The sequence below is a fragment of the Capricornis sumatraensis genome, chromosome 10, assembly GCF_032405125.1.
Source record: "Capricornis sumatraensis isolate serow.1 chromosome 10, serow.2, whole genome shotgun sequence".
Classification (NCBI taxonomy): Eukaryota; Metazoa; Chordata; class Mammalia; order Artiodactyla; family Bovidae; genus Capricornis; species Capricornis sumatraensis.
Window position 1 is genome coordinate 53380490 of NC_091078.1, and position 21267 is coordinate 53401756.

The 21267-nt window shown below is 35.6% G+C and overlaps 1 protein-coding gene across 23 annotated transcripts in view; it reads right to left on the minus strand.

The window, feature by feature from the left end:
• Positions 1-21267, minus strand: part of CLASP2 (cytoplasmic linker associated protein 2) — a 188135-nt gene that overhangs the window by 23650 nt on the left and 143218 nt on the right. For 21 of the 23 annotated variants that reach the window (XM_068982068.1, XM_068982067.1, XM_068982066.1 and 18 more), the window contains 4 exons: positions 10881-11044; positions 9998-10076; positions 5893-6036; positions 1507-1650 (listed from right to left, as the gene is read on the minus strand). In XM_068982068.1, the coding sequence (XP_068838169.1) occupies positions 1507-1650; positions 5893-6036; positions 9998-10076; positions 10881-11044 (531 nt within the window). Of the gene's footprint in view, positions 1-1506; positions 1651-5892; positions 6037-9819; positions 9871-9997; positions 10077-10880; positions 11045-15927; positions 15931-21267 lie in introns of all 23 variants that reach the window. The other 2 variants (XM_068982065.1, XM_068982071.1) reach the window with 2 other exon arrangements.

The window sequence follows — 21267 nt, forward strand, 5'->3', positions numbered from 1 at the left end:
CTTTTCACTCTCCTCTTTCACTTTCATTCAAGAGGCTTTTTAGTTCCTCTTCACTTTCTGCCATAAGGGTGGTATCATCTACATATCTGAGGTTATTGATATTCCTCCCGGCAATCTTGATTCCAGCTTGTGCTTCTTCCAGCCCAGTGTTCTCATAATGTACTCTGCATAGAAGTTAAATAAGCAGGCTGACAATATACAGCCTTGACGTACTCCTTTTCCTATTTGGAACCAGTCTGTTGTTCCATGTCCAGTTCTAACTGTTGCTTCCTGACCTGCATATAGGTTTCTCAAGAGGCAGGTCAGGTGGTCTGGTATTCCCATCTCTTTCAGAATTGTCCACAGTTTATTGTGATCCATACAGTCAAAGGCTTTGGCATAGTCAATAAAACAGAAATGTTTTTCTGGAACTCTCTTGCTTTTTCCATGATCCAGCGGATGTTGGCAATTTGATCTCTGGTTCCTCTGCCTTTTCTAAAACCAGCTTGAACATCTAGAAGTTTACCTCCAATCATTACAATCACTTAAATTTTGTTCCTCCTTCAGTTTGATTTACAAATGATTTTTACAAAGACATCAAAGAAGTAAAATCTGGTCATATTAGCAATTTGCCTATCTCTTAAGGTAATAATAAAACAATATCTTCTCCTTTAATGTTTTTAATTTTAAGTTTTCGTCCCATGTACCTTGCGGGATCTTAGTTTCCTGAGCAGAGAGTCAACCCATGGCCCTGGCAGTAGAAGTACAGAATCCCAGCCACTGCACCACCAGGGAATTCCCCCTTCCCATTTAAAAAAATAATTGACTTTGGTCACAAGGAATGGTTCTCACATTGTTTTCCCCCTTCCACTTTACCTTACTCCTGACATAAGTGCATCTGCTTTCTCCTTTACGCGTTATCAAAGGTATTGCCCGCTTTGTCTTTTTAAAACCCAAGTTCAATTCTTTGGCATATTATGCAAATAGTTCAAGACCATTTAGATATAACATTAACACTTCATTTACTCAGATCTTACTTCTCCAAAATAAACTCTTGTATTATTCAAGCACCTGTAGACTGACAAGCCTGTAATTATTAAATGTGAACATGTCCTTTAAAGCACTACCCTCCTTGGGCCTGTTATTCCTGGAATAAGACATCCTTGCTGGTCCTCCAATAAAGACTGGTTCATCTAAAGAGCATGTTCTAATTCTCAGGGCTTGCACTGATCTAAGTTCTCATCTAAGTTCTGCTATATTTCACTTTCCTTGTTCATACCGTGGTCACCATTCACCACTACCCTAACGCACACCACATAATAATAGAAAAATTAGAGACCTAAGGACTGTTCTTTCCAGGACAATATTTATTTCTGCTTAGGAAATGCTGCCTAATGCAAATGCAAAAATTACATATTAGGATCAAAGTTTACTTCCCGCAAAAAAGAAAGCAATTACTGTTGTTAACCATCCATCACATTAAACAATGGACAAAAAAATAAATAAATAAAACAAGTGAAAAAAGACCTGGGTTCCATTGCCAGTGTTTCGAAGGTGATTATGAAGAAGTTTGGTAGCACCATCCTGAAAAGTTTTTGGTAAAGCTCCTAATAACATTGTAAACTCTGGGGTATTGAGTTCAAATAAGGAAATCAGGACTGACTGTGCTGCCTAGAAAACAAAGACATACAAGAAGCAGATGAATATATTTTGGTTACTCAAAGGAGACCATTTTCTTCATTCAACATTTCTGTTCAATAGTGCCAGACCACCTTTCCTACGGAAAAAGGATGTTCCTACATTCTTTCAAATTTCTTTGCTGAAACAATAAAAAACATTTTTTTGACTTACCATTTGTTTTTTGAAAGAAAGAAGGGATCATGAAAAGTATAACAAATATGATCTACCAAGGGCAATGGTCTTGGCACCTTTGTTGAAAATCAGTTGGCCACAGACACGGGTTTTCTTCTGGACTCTCAATTCTATTCTATTGGTCTTTTTCTCTGTCCTTAACCCATTACCACACTGCCTTGATTACCATTACTTTGTATTAGGTTTTGAAGTCAGCAAGTGTAAAGTCCTCCTACTTGTTTTTTTTTTTTTCCCCAAGGCTGTTTTGGCTATTACGGGGCCCCAGGAATTCCATTATGAATTTTGGAATCAGCTTCTCCATTTCTATAAAGCCAGCCTAGGATATGGTAGGGATTACACTGAATTTATGATCACTCTGGGGAGTACTGACATCTTAATATAGTAAGTCTTCTTATCCAAGAAGACTTGATCTTCTCATCCAAGAACATGGGATGATTTTCCATCCTAAATTTCTTTCAATATTGTTATACAGTTTCTACTATAAACTGTGCTTCATTAAATTTATCACTTTTTAATCTTCTTGGTGCTATTTTAAATGGAATTGTTATCTTAATTTCACTTTTGGATTGTTCAAATGTTTAGAATACAACTGATATTTGTGTATTAATTTTGCACCCTGCAATCCCGCTGAATGGGTTTATTAGTTCTAATAATATTTTAGTGATTCTGAAGGATTTTCTATACATAAAATTATATCATTTGCAAATAGAAATAGTTTTTCTTTCCTTCTTTCTCTTTTGTCTCTTTCATTTTCTTTCTCGTCTTTTTTTTTGGGGGGGGAGGGTTTGTTTTTTCCAGCTCAACTGTCCTGGCTAGAACCCTACTACAGTGTTGAACAGAAATGGTGAGAACTGACATCAATCTCTTGTTCCTGATTTTACAGAGAAAGCATCCAATCTTTCACAATTAAGTAGCTGTGGATATTTGGAGGTGCCCTGCATTGGGCTTAGAAAGTTCCCTTCCCTTGTTAGTTTGCTTGCTATTTAGTGTTAATCATGAGAGATGTCAGATCTTGCCAGATGCCTTTTCTGATGAGATAATCATGTGGCTTTTGTCTTTTTAGTATTCATATGGAGCACTATAACAGATTTTCAGATGTTAACTCAACCTTGCATTCCTGTGATCAATTCCACTTGGTCTTGGTATGTAAGTCTCTTTTTTATGTTACAGAATTTGGTTTGCCAGTATTTTGTTGAGGATTAAAAGTGTCCATATTTATAAGAGATACTGATCTGTAGTTTTCTTTTTGTGTGTGATGTCTTGGTCTGGGTTTGTTACCAAGATAAAACTGTCCTCAAAGAATGAGTTGGAAAGTGTTCCTACTTCTTATGGTTTTTAAAGAAGAGTTTGAGAAGAATTGATATTAATGTTTGGTAGAACTCACCAGTTAAACCATCTGAGCCTGGCTTTTCTTTTTGGGTGGTTTTTTGATTACTAAAATTAATCTCTTAACTTGTTCTATTGACTTTTACAGTTAGTTTTGTTAGTTTGTGTCTATCTAGGGATTTGCCCATTTCATCCAAGTTTACCACTTCCTAGTATACAATATTGTAGCATTCCTTTATAATTATCTTTATTTCTGGAAGGTTAGTAATAAAATTCTCTGCTTCATTTCTAATCCTAGTAATTTCAGCTTTCTTCATTTTTCTATCAATAGAGCTACAAGTTTGTCAATTTTGTTGATCTTTCCAAAAAACACAGTTTTTGGTTTCATGAATTTTCTCTGTCATTTTTCTACTCTCTATTTTATTAATTTATGCTTAATCTTTTTTGCTTGTTTGTTTGGCCTGATTTTTAAAATTGAAGTACTCTTTTTGCTATACAATATAAGTTACAGGTGTATACTATAGTGACTCATACATTCTAACTCACTTATACTTATTATTTCCCTTGTACAATATATCATTGTGACTGATTTTATACTTAAATGCTTATACTTCATCATTCTCCACTCCCATATTATCCCTCTCCTGCTGGTAACCGCTAGATTGTTCTCTATATCTGTCAATAGAGTTCTTTCTTATTATATTCACTAGTTTGTTGAATTTTTTAGATTCCGCACATAAGTGATATCACACAGTGTTTGTCATTGTCCGATTTATTTCACTTAGCATAAAGTTCAACCATGTTGCTGCAAAAGGCGAAACTCTGCTCATTTTTACAGCTTAGTAGTATTCCATGGTGTGTGTGTATGTGTGCGTGTATGCATCACCTCTTTATCCTTTCATCTGTTGATGGACACATGTTGCTACCATCCATATCTTGGCAACTGTAAATAATGGTGCAATGAACATCACTGGTGTGTGTATACCTTTTCAAATTAATGTTCTTGCCTTTTTTTTTTTTAAGATATATACCCAGGAATGAAATTGCTGGGTCATATGGTAGTTCTATTTTTAGTTCTTTGAAACTAAGGACCTGTTTTCACAGTGACTGCAACCATTTACATTTCCAACACCAGTGTATGAAGGTTCTCTTTTCTCCACATCCTTGCTAACACTTGTTATCTGTGTTCTTTTTGATGACAGCCATTCTGACCGGTGTGAGGTAATATCTCTGTGGTTTTGATTTGTATTCCCTTGATGATTAGTGATTTTCAGCATCTTTTTATTTGCCTGTTGGCCATCTGCATTTTCTCTTTGAAAACAGTCTATTCAGCTTTTCTATTTTTCAATTAAGCTGTGGTGTTTTTTTTTTCTGATGTTGAGTTGTACAAGTTGTCTATATATGCTGGATATTTATCCCTTATCAGTCACTTGCAAATATTTTCTTCCATATTCAATAGCCTGTCTTTTGTTTTGTTTACGGTTTTCTTTGCTCTGCAAAAGCTTTTAAGTTTAATTAGGTCCCATTTGTTTTTCTTTTATTTCCTTTGCTTTGGGAGATGGAACCAAAAAGCACTATTGCGATTTATGTCAGAGAGTGTTCTGTCTATGCTTTCCTCTAGGATACTAACAGTCTTTAATCCATTTTGAGTTTATTTTTGTATACAGTCTTAGGGAATGTTCTAATTTCATTCTTTTACATTTAGCTGTCCAGTTTTCCCAGCACCAGTTATTGAAGAGATTATTTTTTTCCTCATTGTATATTCCTGGTTACTTTATCATAGTAATACACATTGACCATTTGTGCATGGGTTTATTTCTTGGCTCTCAGAATTCTGTTCCATTGATCTGTGTGTCTATTTTTGTGTCTGTACCATATTGTTTTGATTACTCTGGTTCTGTCAGTAGAGCCAGATACAGGATGCAAGAAACGAATGATTAGGGTTGAAGAGGAATCTCAGGAAGATGGTGAAGAGAACAGAGGGTCTAGAAAGGAACACCCCAGAAAAGAAAGAACCAGTGTTTTTGAGCATATGGAAAATCTCAGCCATGAGCATGGGGCAGAGATGTTGAACCTATTAACATTTAAAAAATATGTTGGGGGGAGAAACAGGACAATGAAAACCAAGGCAAATTATTAACACTAGGACAAACAAAGTTGCCATAAGGAGGGAGGCAGTAATTAACCACTCGGTGAAAGAATTAATACTTCCACAGTCAAAATTAAATCTTTTCTACTGATTACCAACAACTGATTCATAAGTATTTTGAAGGTTATGGGGGAAAGACATAGGCTAGGATACTGGAAAGTGAAATCTTCATTTACAAAGGCAGACAGACAGATAGATACACATGACTGAATCTATCAACAGGTCAGTAAATAATGCCCAAAATTAATACATCAAGAAACAGTACAAACTCTTTTTTGAAATACATAGGTAAATGCAAGGGAAAAAATTCTGAATGGCTATAAAAATAGAGTTAGGAGGACTGTGTCAAAGACAGCTATTTTTGATTCTAAGTTTGAAAATTATAGTCACATTAACTGGATAAAATTTAAAAGAGAGGATTTTTTTTTTAAAGATCTTTGTATCACCAGGTAAATAACTCTATGCTAATGGGTAACATCCTGAAAATATTAGCTTCCTTAACTGGCAATCTAAAATGACTGATTTGCTTTTCTAATTTATCTTCTGAATCTTAAACTAAAACATACCTTCCGAACATCAGAACTTTTGGGTTCTGTTGTCCAAGTGATGACTCGAGACACTGCCAGGCGAGTTTCACTGGAATTTACAAAATCTCCTGGATCCATCTGTTTGGCCAGAGTTTCTATGTATTTGAGGATAGCAACCTTCACCTATACAGGGATGCACAAAGAGAGAGGACAATCAGCTGGGCATCATTAGGCAGTAAGAACACTTGAGAAATAGATAGGTAATAATTTTTTTTTTAACAAATACAAAATGAAAAAGCATTAACAGCAAAAGAAAAGTTATACATACAACCACCTACCTATCAGAGGTACAAGTATATGATAATGTGGCTTTTTTCCCACACATAGCAGAATTTATAAATTTTATTACCCATCTTTGAGCAATTGTTGAAGACTCTCTTGATAAGATTAGACACTTCTCCTTTAGTCTGCCTTCAGAGCTTAGAACTGACTCTTGTCTAGATCTCCCCGGGAACCAGTCTTTATACATTGAAGGATAATCTGCCTCTTGGGGAAATGAACCAAAGAGTTTTGGAAATAAGGTATTATACATCCAGTGGGTAATCAAGTGGATAATCAAAGTGGGCAATACAGGTTTTTGATAAATATACATTAAGGTTCCAATGAGACCAGGTTCCTTAATAGGTCCATCAACTGCTAGAACCACCTCTCAAAATAAATGTGACAAAAAAGCTTTACAGAAGGACCACTGGGGAAGAGACACTTATTTGCATAAAATAAGTATAATATATGAGTTTTAAAAGTCTTACTATTCTCCTAGAAATTCCTGATATGTGGGTGGCATGGCAGGTAGGAGTGTGGTAGGATGCAGGCTTTGAAATCAGCAAGAGGTGGGGCAAAGCACATACGCTTCTCTCTTAGATGCAGCCTTCTTTACCCTTCGAGTCAGCCATTATTAAATAATCCCCCCTTTCTCGGTATAGCAGGGTAGAAAAAGTTAGAGAACCACTGTTTTTAAAGTCACGTCTAACATTCTAGATTTCTAAATAATGATTCTCTAAGACGTTATCAGTGCACTTTAGAAATGGCACCTGGCAGAGTGCACAGTCCTTGGATACAGCAGACTCTAAACACATACTAAATGCTGATTTGCAGACTTAGAAAAAGGAAGGTTTAAATGTATGATTAAAAATAGCAACTTTGAAAAAATATTGTCAAAGATTAAGGTAATCAGGTATTCTGTACTCCTTCATCCCCTATTATTGATCTTATTATTGATCATTTCTCTCACTCAATCCAAATAAGGTCTCTGGGAAGTACTATGTCAAGTTAATATATAGCAGTAATAAGTTAAACTTCTGACTCTTGAACATTTTCCCCTCTCTGCTTCCAGTTTAAAGAAGACAGAAAGCATCAACTTATTGTCTTCATTTCATAATAAATAATTTTAAGAAGTAACTGTAAGTGTAAGAAAAATTTTTTTAAGTTAATCCAAAACCATCCTGAGTAAATCATACAGTGAAGAGGGAAAGAGATGTATGGTTAATTTTGAGTAGCAAGCCCATCTAAATTATGGCAGCACATAACATTCTGGAGTTTTAAGCCACGTCATCTTCTACTGGTAAGACCAGCTGAAAGAAAGCTAAAGTAAATCAAAGAATAAACATCAATGCATTTTGTTTTTTGAAAATATTTATTTGCACTATGTGAGATTTAATTAGTACCATGTCTTGGCAATTTATAGAGGCATGTAAAGTTTCTAAATAGTTTCATAGAATAGGTGTGTTTACTATACAAATAAGCAAAACAACCATAATACATATATAATCATTTGAAAATTTATATTTTGGTAGTATATTTCAAAAGGTTATAAACATCATCTGTATTTTTAATAACATTAACATGCATTCTTCTTCAGAGAGGAAAAACATCATAGTTGCTAAGGTGTGTATAATTCTAAACATATTTCTGAAACTCAAAAGTCAAAAAGTTCCATTTATTTGAAAAATATTACTCAAATAAAATCACTCTGTATGCCCTCTTTGTCTATTTTATTGCTTCCTTTTTGACATTTGGCTACATGATAGTCTGTGAGAGAAATAAAATTTTATCTGAAAGATCCAGCACTTTTTAAATAAAGAATTTTGGTAAATCTCATACTGAAGTTATTTGTGTTTTTCTATAATCTGTTAAGTTTTTAATTCTTAATCCTGTCAATCATCTCAAAGTTACTTTTATTTTCGGCATAAGATACAGCTCCAATAAAATTCCTTTTTGCTATCCTAAGACATTAATTTGTGGGTGTCTTTCCCCTACAGTGACTTTCCCCTACAGCTTTATGTATATACGTGTGCATAATATATAAAAGCCATACCTATGTCCATATAACAGATTATGATATATACATATTTACAGAGACTGTTTCTCTAAAAGTCATATACACATACATATTCCCTCATAAATATGAGGTAATATGAGGTAAATATTCTTTACCTCAGTCAGTAAAGAATCTGCCTGCAATGCAGGAGACCCAGGTTTGATCGCTGGGTTGGGAAGATCCCCTGGAGAAGGAAACGGCAACCCACTCCAGTACTCTTGTCTAGAAAACCCCATGGACAGAAGAGCCTAGCAGGCTATAGTTCATGGGGTTGCAGAGCTGGACGTCACCGCGACGTACATATGTGTATGTGTATGTATGTATGACTTTCAGAGAAACAGTCTGTGATTCCAGTCTTCAGTATGACATTTCCTAATAGGGAAACTAGTTTTATACTTCCCATTGTCTTTCTCTTCAGGCCTTTAGCAACCCTTATTTTGAAAACTAATGATTCAGACCTCCATTTCTACTGGCCCATGTAACCACTCTATATGTTTTCAATACCATTTGAATACCTACCACCAGTACCTAAATCATAATTCTTTCCACAGTTTACAGTTCATCACGTTATTATAAATATTAATGACAGAAAATTATCAGGAATACCTAGCACAATGGCTTGGATGAATAACAAGTTTAAACAATATCTATCAATAATATCAAGTAAATTATTCTCCTTCTGCAGGTCACTTTTAAAAATCAAAACAGATGGAACCTCTTTCACAAAGCAGCTCTGAGAAAATAACATATGTTGAGTACATGTCAACCCTGGTAAGAAACATAATTGTGACTTTAAGGCAAAATCATATTCAGAAACTTAAAAGGGAAATCAATCCAAGGCAATAATGCTTATAGAAACATTTCGTGCAGAACAGAGCAGAAATTCAAGGCTTGTAAATGTACATATGCTTGTTATTTCCCTGACGTTAATCTCATTTAAGAAAACTCAATAAAACTATTCTTAGTAAAGAATTCAGGGGTACATATTTTCTTCTATGTTAAATAATTATTTGTAACAAAAAATCGGTATCTACCTAGTTTCCACATAAATTATTAGAAAATGTGTGCTAATAACAATTGAGAAAGCTAATCCCAAATCTAAAGCTTATGCACACATCAGAAATATCACATTATAAGAAGAAAAAAAAAGCTACTGTTTCAATTAAGAAGAACTGGAGAACAGCTCTGAGATTAAACTTAAAAATTTTTGTTAATTGAAATACACAGGCAAAACTGATATTCTGTACAGAATACCTATTCAAACTCCTAAACTTTGAAGAAAAAAAAAAAAGGACTGGGAAATCACAAACATAAAATGAGAAAAGACTTTATAGAGAGAGTTTGCACAACAGCTTAGGGTTAGACGGCCATACTTGTGTTGCTTTCTAACTATGAGTCCCCAGTAAGCTTCTCCGGAAGATAATCTGGCACCAAGTAACATTTGAAATCAAACCCGTGCATGCTTTAGAGGCTCGTAATGGTTAGTAGTTGAATATACAGATGCATACAAACATTATTGGAAACACTGCAGAGTTCGTAAAGAGAGTTAAGAAAAGAAATAATGCAGATTAAAACAAAACCAATAAAACCTTGGAGCTCCAAAAAGAGTGAAGCTGGTCCCGAAGTGCTGGCTTGACTGTCTGAAAGTTTATAAAAACAAAATCCACTGATTGAACAGCTTCTCATGTGACAGAAATACAAACATTAACTTTATGAATAAAATACTTCAATTCCTTACAATGTCTTCAAAAGACCTCAAATTTTTACCTTCAAGCTTGGTGTTTGGGTCTGATCAACTGTAAATCTCATTAGAATATTGAACTGAAGATCATTTGGAAAAGATTCTCTGAAATATGCAAAGAACAAAGCAAAAAAAAATTAAGTCAGCAAGTAAGCTTTTAGCAAACTTAACAGATTATTTTTAATACCAAATCATAATGTCATTTAGAAAGCATGCATGAAGCATATCTATATGTGGTATAGTTTATGTGGTAAAGAATACAATAAAAGCTACTCTCAGAAGAATCAGAATGTTTGAATTTATACCTTGCAAGTATAAATTTAACCCCCTGTAGGGGGTTAAAAAGCAACACTAGAGCAAATAATGATCTCCTGCCTCAGTTATAGATTTAATCAGAAAATGTGTTCAGGGAAAAGTTCAACAGTATCAGAGATGTTTCCATACCTAATATCTGAATTCTAGACTCATCTCAACTTAGTAAATGGATATTTAAAATAAGTCACTTCAACAATCTACACAAGAAAGTAGAAATGTATTATTGGTTCAAAATCTTTGAAAAAAGAATGCATAATAAAACATTCTTTTTAAGTTTAGCAAATATTTTAATCTTTATATTAGATTGAATAAAATCCTTTACTTTGCAGTTACATCTTAATTACAATAAATTGCTACCTTGAATTACTCAACCGATGTTAATGAAATTTTTTATAGATTAAATGCAATGTTTGAACTAAGAACCTATGTTGCATCAAATTATACCATGTAAACGGACATTATTAACAATTTTCAAATGGATCTCATGAAGTCTTGATGGTTTGAAAGGACTCAGAAATCTGAACTTTCAACACAAAAACTGAATTTTCTTAATTACTACTGGGTAAACTTGAAATATATGAAGAAAAATCTTACCTTGTAACATCGAGGGCTTTCTGAACTTTTGCTTGAACAGACCCAAGCAGATCAGCACCCATTTTTTTAAGTAGTTGAGTCAGCAGTACAAACAACCAATCCTGAAGATCATCTTTGTGGACTTGTATGAAGTCCACTAGAGTCTCCAAAAACATGCTGAATACCTACAGGGGGTAAATGGGGGAAGGAGAAGAAAAAGGAGCAAATATTGACCTCTATGATCAATTCAAAACTGAAATAGAAAGGAATATAGGAATCAGAGGCACAGCGATTGGCAGCCAAGCGGAAAAACAATCTCTCGCTTTTCACTGGACTCTGTGATACAAGAGTACGTTTGAACTGTTATCCAACTTCTGCTGAAGTTCGACAATTAGCTATTCCATGCAGCATCACTTGGTAAAGAAACTTTGGCCATAATGGCTGGCACACCTAAGGTTGTCAATGATGCCACAGCTTAAACTGAAATTCATTTTACCTGAATTTAGGCCAAGAAACTACCTATAGTCTCACCAGCCCCCAGCTCTCTGAAGTGTCAGTGAGTTAATCAGAGGAAGACTATGCTGACAGCTACCTTAATATATAAGATGATTTTTAACATAATGGGCTAACTGGACACTTCTTAGTTTTCACAGTGTTAGTGGTCACAAAATTCTTTGGTATAAGATGTATTATTCATTAAAACTGCCCCAAAAGTAATTTAAAATGACCTGTGTGCTCAGTTGCTCAGTCATGTCTGACTCTGTGACCCTATGGACTGTAGCGCTCCAGGCTCCTCTGTCCATGGGATTCTCTAGGCAAGGATACTGGAGTGCGTTGCCATTTCCTCCTCCAGGGGATCATCCCAACTCAGGGACAGAATCCACGCCTCTTACGACTCCTGCATCAGGCAGGCGGGCTCTTTACCACTAATGCCACCTGGGAAGCCTTAAATGACCTGGGATACCTGTGCCTAAAATAAATAAAATCAGGACACAAATCTACATCTACATTTTAATGATTTCCACAAAGAACCAGATGGCATGCTATTAGTCTCCATTTCTACTGAGGGGTTTTATACTTGTTTCCAATATTAATCTACTAGTTTTAAACTTCTTATAAGATTCAAGAAAAATTAGGGAAACTAAAATTTGTAAGTGATTTCTCTAATTAAAAATACTTACAAGTGACATACAATAAGGTTATATCTCATCAATAAATTCAATATCATACTGGACAATTTATTTCTACATAAAGAGGGAAAAGTTCTTAAGACAATGTCAGCCATGTTGCATTATGAGACAATTTATAATCCCAATGGATTATAAAATCTATGATTTAAAAAAGTTAAGTTCAAAGTAAGTATGCTAATTTAAAATTAAGATTTTATTCTCAATATATATTTCTTTCCTTTATGTAATTATACACAAATTTCTGTTTTTTCTCTTATTTAAGAAATGAAGGACTTTTTATCTATCAGAATTGTAACTAAGCTTTTTAACATCTTAATTTGAGTTAGAAAAAGATGTGCTTGTGTGTATGCGCTCAGTCGTGTCTGATTCTTTGCAACCTCATGGAATGAATATAGCCCGCCAGACCTGTATGTCTATGGAATTTTCCAGGTAAGAATACTGGAGTGGGTTGCCATTTCCTACTCAAGTGGATCTTTCTGCTCCAGGGCTCCAACCTGTATCTCTTGTATCTTCTGCACTAGCGGGCAGATTCTTTACCACTGTGCCACCTGGGAAGCCTTAGAAAAAATACACTTTGCTTAAGACTCTATTTGTAAAAGCAGAAAGTACAACTACCTAAAATTTGTTATCTCTGATCTCAAGGCAGTAGGTACCTGTGCCTCAACACTGTTCTTAATCACAATGCAGATTCGTTAACTCCAGTCCTACCCTACCAGAACCACTTGGACCACAGCTTCACTGAACTGTCTCAGGGCCTGAGGGACTTCAACAGACCTACTCAGTAACAAATACATGTATCTAACCTAGTACTCACTCTAACTAGCAAATCTGTCCAGTGACGTCCTGGCGTTAGTCAGTACCTGCCTACAAAGGCAAACATTAAATATTCAGGAATTTTGTGAGATGGTTGGTGGCTTGAAATCAGCCATCTGGGACTATTTACACCTCGGGAATTATAACAAACATGACAAATCAGGGCTTCCTGCTAGTCCCTTAAACCTGGTGGGCCAGCACAACACTCTCCAATTCTCCAGTTCACTTTCACTCTTACTGTTTCAACTGCTGCCTATTTTCCTTAGGATTCCAACTTTAAGTTTTCACTATACCAAAATCCATTTCGAAAATCAAAGGCATTAGAATGCCTAAGTCAGCTCTCTCATTTTATCTGATTCTCAGAAAATTGAGAACTAGAAAATTAAGGGACTTACTTGCTCAAGGTTTCCACAGTTCATCAATGGCTAAGTCACTTGGCTTTTAGTTGTGTTCCATACACTCTATAACTGGACAACTTCTTCATCTACTTGACTGCCATTCATGATAAAATTCTCCACTGACTCTCCCCTCACTCTGATTTCTTCTATAGCTATCCTTATAATAACTCTTTCTCCAAGGAAGAGCCAATTTTATTTCTAAGACTAGTCTTTCCACCTGTATTCTTGCTCTCTAAAGTATGGTCTCCTCTATCTTTACTCTTCTGTTCTCAACCAGAATTATTTGTTTCCCAATGCAGAAGACACTGTCTCAAGAATTCTGCCTGCAGTTTCCATCCTATTGCGCCCATCAATTACCTTCCAATAGAGAAATGTCACAGCTTTTTCATGAGCTTAGTACGCCTGGCCATTCCATAGTTTGACACCGTTTTTCCTCTTATCTCCCTTTTTTCATTGTTACCAGGCATTTCCCTTTTGCACCCTGAATGTGAGGAGATCTCTTAGATCTTCATCCTGATTCGCTTTTCATCGAAATTATGACTTCCTTGACAGAGCCTCTCTGATCTAGCCTTCTAGGCCCCATAATAATCTCTATGATAGCTCTCACTTTTGGCCTTACTCAAATCTGTCGATCACAACATCACTGTAGGCACCAGGCATTTCTGACCTCAAGTCTGGATTTCTCTAACAGGCCAGAAAGCAGATATTCTAGGTTTTGCAGGCCATATGATGTGGGTTGCACTCTTCAACTCTGTCATCATAGCATAGCCACAGACACTATGCAGACAAGTGAACACAGTTCTGTTTCAGTAAAACTTTATTTACAAAACAGCAGGCCAACTCAGACTTCTTTCTGTCAGATGGTGACATCACTCTTTTGACAGAAACAAAATTCTTTAATGTCCCTTCACTGTCTACAGAATAATGTCTCAAATGCTTAGACGAGGTTCTAACTCTTCAGACTGATGTTGGACAATTCGGCAACATAAAGTCTTCATCCCTAAACACGTATCCCACACACTCCTGATTTCCTATCACTCTCTAATCCTTCTGTTTACACAAAGTACGTGACTCCCTAGAAAGTTTACCACTCAAGTCCCAGCCAAACAGCTTCTTGGATATCTTTAAACAACAGCCACTGTCCATCCCTATTTGCAACTGGTACTTGGGCTGCCTTTGCAGTGTTCTTTGACTTTTTCTGTATATATGCTATCTTCCTATCTGGAATACATAGCATTTGAGAACAATGGCTCTATTTCAGTCTTATGCCACCAGTCAGAACCAAATCTTAAGTTATCAGAGGCTGAGGATGCAATTAAAAAGTTGTCTGATTAAACTATAGGAAAAGTTCCCTTAAAAGTAAGAATTTTCCTTTAGTTGAGTAAAATTTACCTTGGTAACCAACCCCTTTTCTCAATGCAAGGGAAGATATGGATGACCTTCCTTTCACTACAGCCAAGGTTTTCTTTACTATAAACTTTCTGACATCTCCCACTTCTCTGGACTCAGGGTAGTCATTTGTAGGAGGCCCTTTCTTCTCATCCTGATATAATCCAAAGTTTATGTTCCTGTCAAGATCTGAACTGCTATTTTCTTCAGGAAGACGTGTCTGAGTCTCCTAAGTAGAAGTTTCTTTTGATTAGATAAAATGTGAGTATAGCTGAATAAAACTGTAAATGTGTACTAATAGTACTTTACATATAGAATTATACTATTATTTTTCAAAATGCTTATGCATACACACACACACACACACACACACACACACACATATCTTCATCCAAAATATACATTGGAAGTTTGCATAAAATTTCATGTGACTGCTATAACACAAAGAGTTCACTGTCAGATAGATGTTGATATTCTCCCATTTCCTTATCTACGATTAAAGGAGAAAGAGAAAAGCGGATATACTAGTAAAACATTGGGCTAAACATCTGATTTCAGAAGAGAAAGCTGAGATCACTGCTCCTTAAACTGCTCTGTCTCCTTTTACAGGACACCATTAGCAGAACAGTAGCAAGTGCATATGAAGAGGTTAGAACTCAATTTTTAAAAACTGATTGTGAAACTCGGGAATTTTTTTTTAATAATTCAATGAAATCAACCTTCAACAGACTCAATGTATAATCCTACATATTTCACAACTGTAGTTCACTGGGAAAAGAACTGTAATATTTGTGTTATTACAATTGAGGCAGCCTTGCTTATATCAGGTGTGTGTCAGTCGCTCAGTCGTGTCCACTCTGTGTGACCCCATGGACTGCAGTCCGCCAGGCTCCCCTGTCCATGGGATTCTCCAGGCAAGAATACTGGAGTGGGTTGCCATTCCCTTCTCCAGGGGATCTTCCCAACCCAGGAATCAAATCTGGGTCTCCTGCATTGCAGGCAGATTCTTTTACCACTGAGCCCCAGGGAAGCCCCCATATCTTAGGTGTGCCAGTCATCAAATATAGAACAGAAGAACATAATCAAATTAGATTAATTAGTAGATTAAAAAGCTCATCTCCAAACAGAATGACAGTTTGCGTAACTGCAGATAGCATTTCGTGGATTGCAAAGGTTCCAACACTGCATGAACTCTTCGGGAAAGAAAATAGAGAAAAAGGGTTAATTTCACAGTCATGCAATAAAGTTAGGTTTCCAACAAATATTGAACCAACTTACTCTCTATTGAGAGTTCCAACACAGGGGACAGCATGCAAAAGGAAAAAAAGAAAAAAAAGAAAAACACACAAATTAGTCGCCATCAATGCCAAGTTCCTGTATGGAAGAAAAACACTTAGAAAATAAAAATGACAAATGTTTTCCAAAGTTTTATGACAAACTCAAAATAGTTTTTAACACAAGAGTTAAATGAATGGTATATGAGAAGAATATGTGGTTTTCCTGTATTTCTCTCTCATTTTCTTGCCAAGAAAATTTACAAATAATAAAAGAGGAAAACTCCCTTCTTCTCAGACCCTACTATCCTTGAATTTCAACTTCTGGAAAGAATCTAAGACTAACAGACACCTGCCAACATTTCTGAACAGTGCCAACATTTGCTTCCAAAGCATAGTAGCTAAGAATTTTTTGTTTATTCTTTCCCCCTCTTGAGAAGCAATGTATTCACAAGTTAAATTATTTCTGTGAAGGACTGGAACAATTACTATTGTATGGAGGTAAAAAGATACTACAACTTTTAATATTCCCCAGGTAAGATGCATATTTGGTCTCTTGATTCTAAGACCTGTAGGCAGGCAGGACTACACAGAACATAATATGTCAAATCAAAGCATGTTCTTCAGTAAAGGTGGCTCTCCTCAAGTATTCCTTCTGTGTTAACTGTCAGAATCACAGGGGATAAGCTTTCTGACACACCTTACATTTGGAGGAAAAAGTGTTCTAGAGCAATCAACATAAAAATCTGCCTTGAATTCCTTAATTTTTCAAACTTATTTTTTTAAAAAAATGTAGTGCTTATTGTGTTATAAGGACTTTACATACATTAACTCATTTAATCATCACCGCAATCTTATTAACTTTATTTTACAGATTAAGAAACCAATGCACAATGCACACACTGCTAAAGAGTGACGGAGGTAGGATTTGAACCAAAGCAATCTAGCTCCACTACTCATATTTGTTATCACTGTGTGGTACTGTCTCTCAGGAAAATATTAAGAGGCTTTACACTACACATTTGCAGCTTTATAATCTAAATTACTTTCATACAGATACCACGACTGAATCAGTAGCATCTAAAAGTTGAAAAAGTTTACCAACTTATGGACATCAACTAATTTCAGCTTGTACACTGTAATGCCAACCACATTACTCATGTCACAGAAAAAAAAATCTAGCATCTATTTCAACTGTACTTAAAAAGAGCTCTTTTCCAGCCCTTCCTTTCTGGGATGTCTTTACGGTATAGTGGAGTTTACCTGCTATTTCAGCTGGACTCAGATACTTACTAACACAAACAAGAGAAACGTTCTAGGGGCTGGAGGTGATCCTAGATGAAAGGAGATGGGGCTGCCGCTCACACCCTGGTTCTCTAAGTCTCCTATTTCTGCTGGGGACAGCAGGTGGTCTACTGCTACTTTTCAGAGCTGCTAAAAGAGACTGAAATGTTGACTTCAGCTGAAAAGGACACGGCAAAGTCCACCCAATCAACCTCATGATAGGAAATGTCTGAAACCCTACGGCCCATTCTGGGGGCAAGGCTTCAGATGGTTTCTGCCCTGTGAGCTCTCAGGATGGTTGAGGTTACAGATAAGTGATTCCAATTCATGTGGAGAGCATATTTGAGGAAAGAAAGAGAAATGACTTTGATGATCTGTTTCAAGGCTATGAGGAAAAGTGCAGGGCACATCTAGGGAAATGAACATAGTTTTCAGGCTGGGTTGAGAGTGAAAAGGGAATAACAAGCCAAAATGACAGGCTTTGTTTGAATATTTTCTTGAGGGTAATGAGTAGTCACTGAAGAGTCTTAAGTCAAGAGAAAAGATTTACCTTTTAGAAAGATTACTCAAGGATGCAGAGTGAAAGAGAATTTAGGGACAGAAGGTGGGGAGGAGGTGCAGCAGGCCAAAGGCAATTGTGCCAAGAATGAGTAGTGAGAATGGAAATATTTAGAAGGTTGAATCAATTAGGACTGAGAAAATCTCTAGAATGATGCCCAGTGAGGGGATGGTGGCTTCATCTAACGAGATAACATGACTCAAGAGGAATAGTAGTTTTAAGGTTTAAGATGAGCCAAAGGCATGTAACTAGGTAAGTGAAGGAGAAAAATATGGGCTGGAAGTATCATTTGAGAGTCATCAGGATAAAGTGGGCGACAAGCTTCAAATAAGGTACAGAGTGAAAAAGGAGGGCCTAGGGCAATGCTCTAAGCTACAGCAACACTAGTAAAACAAGCAGAGACAGGTGTCTGAAAAGAGAGGCTGTCTGCTGTGAGAAAGATTGGATCAGACACAACAGAAAACAACCCTTCTCCTCCTCTCCCACACCACATTCCTTAGTGTCAGAAAAGGTAAACTGAATACACTTACAACAAAGCTGAAAAATAAAAAGGGATGTCAAAGAGCAAGTTGAAATTTATGAAAAATTCCTGGAAGACCAAGCAGATGAGAGTATATTAGCAAAAAAACAGAGTACATGTTTATGAGGCTGCCAACAGCTTCAAGGCAAGACCTCCTGCCATTTCCATAGGAGAAAAGGTAGAAAGAATGGGCTTATGTGCAATTAATTTTGCTGATTTGGAGGCAGGAAATGGAGTTTCTGTTGGATGGCGTCTATTTTCTTGGTAAGCTAAGAGGCCAGGACAAATGGTCAGGGCACGAGATGAGAGGTGAACAGGGCTGAAGTTAAATTTAAGGAGAGACTATTTGACACAGTCTCTATGGAGGACAGAAGAGAAAAGCAAGAGGTACAGGGGAGGCAGGACTGAGCTTTTAGACCAAAATCACAGATCAGAAACGGACAGCGTATATAGGAATAAAGGTTGATTTAACCCACCAGGGACTGGTACACTGTTTCTAATACCGGACAACAGTCTTGACCTTCAGCCAGTGGCATGACCATGAGCAGAGGTTCTTGAACATGTTTTTTTTTTTTTTCATTTGGCTGCTCTGGGTCTTAGTTGTAGCATGTGGGATCTAGCTCCCTGACCAGGGACTGAACCTGGGCCCCCTGCACTGGGAGCTCAGAGTCTTAGCCACTGGACCACCAGGGAAGTCCCTTGAACATGTATTTATTTTAGTGTCAATGTGTCAATCATTAGAGTTCATTGTATACAACAGGGGTTGGGAAACTATAGTCTGCAAGCTAAGACTGGTTTTACATTTTAAAATAGCTTTTTTTTTTAAATCAAAAGAAAAGGCTATTTAGTGACACATGATAATTTGATGAAAATTAATATTTCAATGTTCATAAGTAAAGTTTTATGGACACCCAGCCATGGCCACTTGTTTAGATACTGTCAAAAGATGCCTTTGTGCTATAATGGCAGAGCTGTAACAGAGATCATTATGGTCCACAAAGCTGAAAATATATACTGCCTGGCCCTTTATAGGGAGGGGGAAAGAAAAAACCAACTCTTGATAGACAGCAGTTGGGAAACTGAAACTAAAATTTTACTTGGAAGGAAAAGAAAGCATCAAGAACAGCTACTTGATTCAAATGACTGGACTATTAGTACTTTATAAAATTAAAAAGGAGGGATAGCTACTATTTGAACAATATAAAGATACGCAAAAACTCAAATCAAACCCTGATATTTTTAAATCCCCACTGTATGGTGATATAGCCAGTTTATTCTTAATTAATTACATTATTGGCAGTCTCTGATGGACAATCACCAAATAAAAGCTGAGCAAAATGAGTTAACAAAAATCTCCCCTTTATATCTGTATTCAGTGAAATAACTAAAAAAAAAAAAACAAAAACAAAAAACAAAGCAAAGCCAGATGGATCAATAGGAATTGTACGCTATTATAAAACCCCACAGGAAAAAAACAGAAAGTCTCCTTCCTGACACCTATAGGGAGGATTGTGGCTGGTTCTCCATATTTACTAAGGGAGGCCAAACACCTGTGCTTCACCAACATCAAATTTGGCTTTCCTATTTGATCTTCAAGAGACTTTAATTTTAAAATTTACTTCATTAAAAAATTTTTTTCTACAAGAGACTGTTTAAAAAAAGTCTCTTTATTACTGTTAAATCCTAGGATCCAACTAAACTGCATTACTGTCCTAATAAAAAATAAAAAACTGTGACTTCAAGAAATAACAACCTCACTCTCATACCTTCCACTACAGATGAATTATATTACTTATTGAAGATGTTTTAAAACTCTATTTTTAAAAGTTGTAGATTATTAACAAAATATTATTTAATAAAACAAGTCCACACAGATCATAACTGTCTTGTCCTTTAACTCTTACTGCTAACAACAACAAAAAAAATCAACAGTTAATTTGTTTAGGATTTATAGAAATTCTTCCATTATAACAATTCTTACAGTAATTAGTGGTAGTAATATCAGCATAAAATGGTATAGTTATCTACAAGCTCAGTTTAAAAATTATAAACTTAAAAAAAATAAAATAAATAAATAAATAAAAATTATAAACTTAGTGTGCTTTTTGTCTTTAATGGGATCTTGTATTCTTGGGTAAAATAAGTATGCCTTGAGACAAAAGGATAATCTTTGGAAATTATTGCTTTAAAGTTAAGACAGTTTATAATCCTTAGCCAGAGTTTAGTTTATGTAAAGAATGGGATTTTAGTATCTTTAAGTAGTGTCACAAGTAATGAAAATAGAAAAAAATGAGGAGGAATGAAATGTGCAACAATAAAATGAAGACAATAAAAAAATGAAGCAAAATTCATAAATATTTTTCTTATGATTTCCCTCTCACTTAGGTTAGAAATTCTCATGTAGACAGCTGGTGTCCTAAAGGAAGATATTGAATAAAATTTCACCACTGTCAAACACACTGCTGAAAATAGAACAAATGAGTACATTTTACGACAGAACTTTACATTTTAAAACAAAAATTTCACAGTACACATGCAGAGTATACATAAAGTACTTACATATACTTTAATCAGCATTAAAAGCTGAAGGAAGTTCTGAAGATTTTTATGAACTCTTTCAACATATGAAATGTTTCTCTTTTGTTACTCACAAACTGTATCACCCATAGTTCGTGCTTTAAAAAATTGTATTTTACGCTTTTTGTTTTTTAATGGCAGTTCTTGTCTACAAAATTGCTTTTAACAATATATTTGTTAATAGAGAAGAAAACTGAATAAAAAGTTACAAACTTTTTTCAACTTATCCCAATTATTTCCTTTACAAATAGTAAAATGTTTTTAGTAATACAAATACCCTGACTAATTGTAGAAGAGTCGTGCATGTGACTATATATTCTTCAGTTTATAGCCTTAGATAATCTCTCTTTTAGAGAAGCTTAAATAGTTATCAGAGAGCAACTTCTGAATTATGTATGATATCA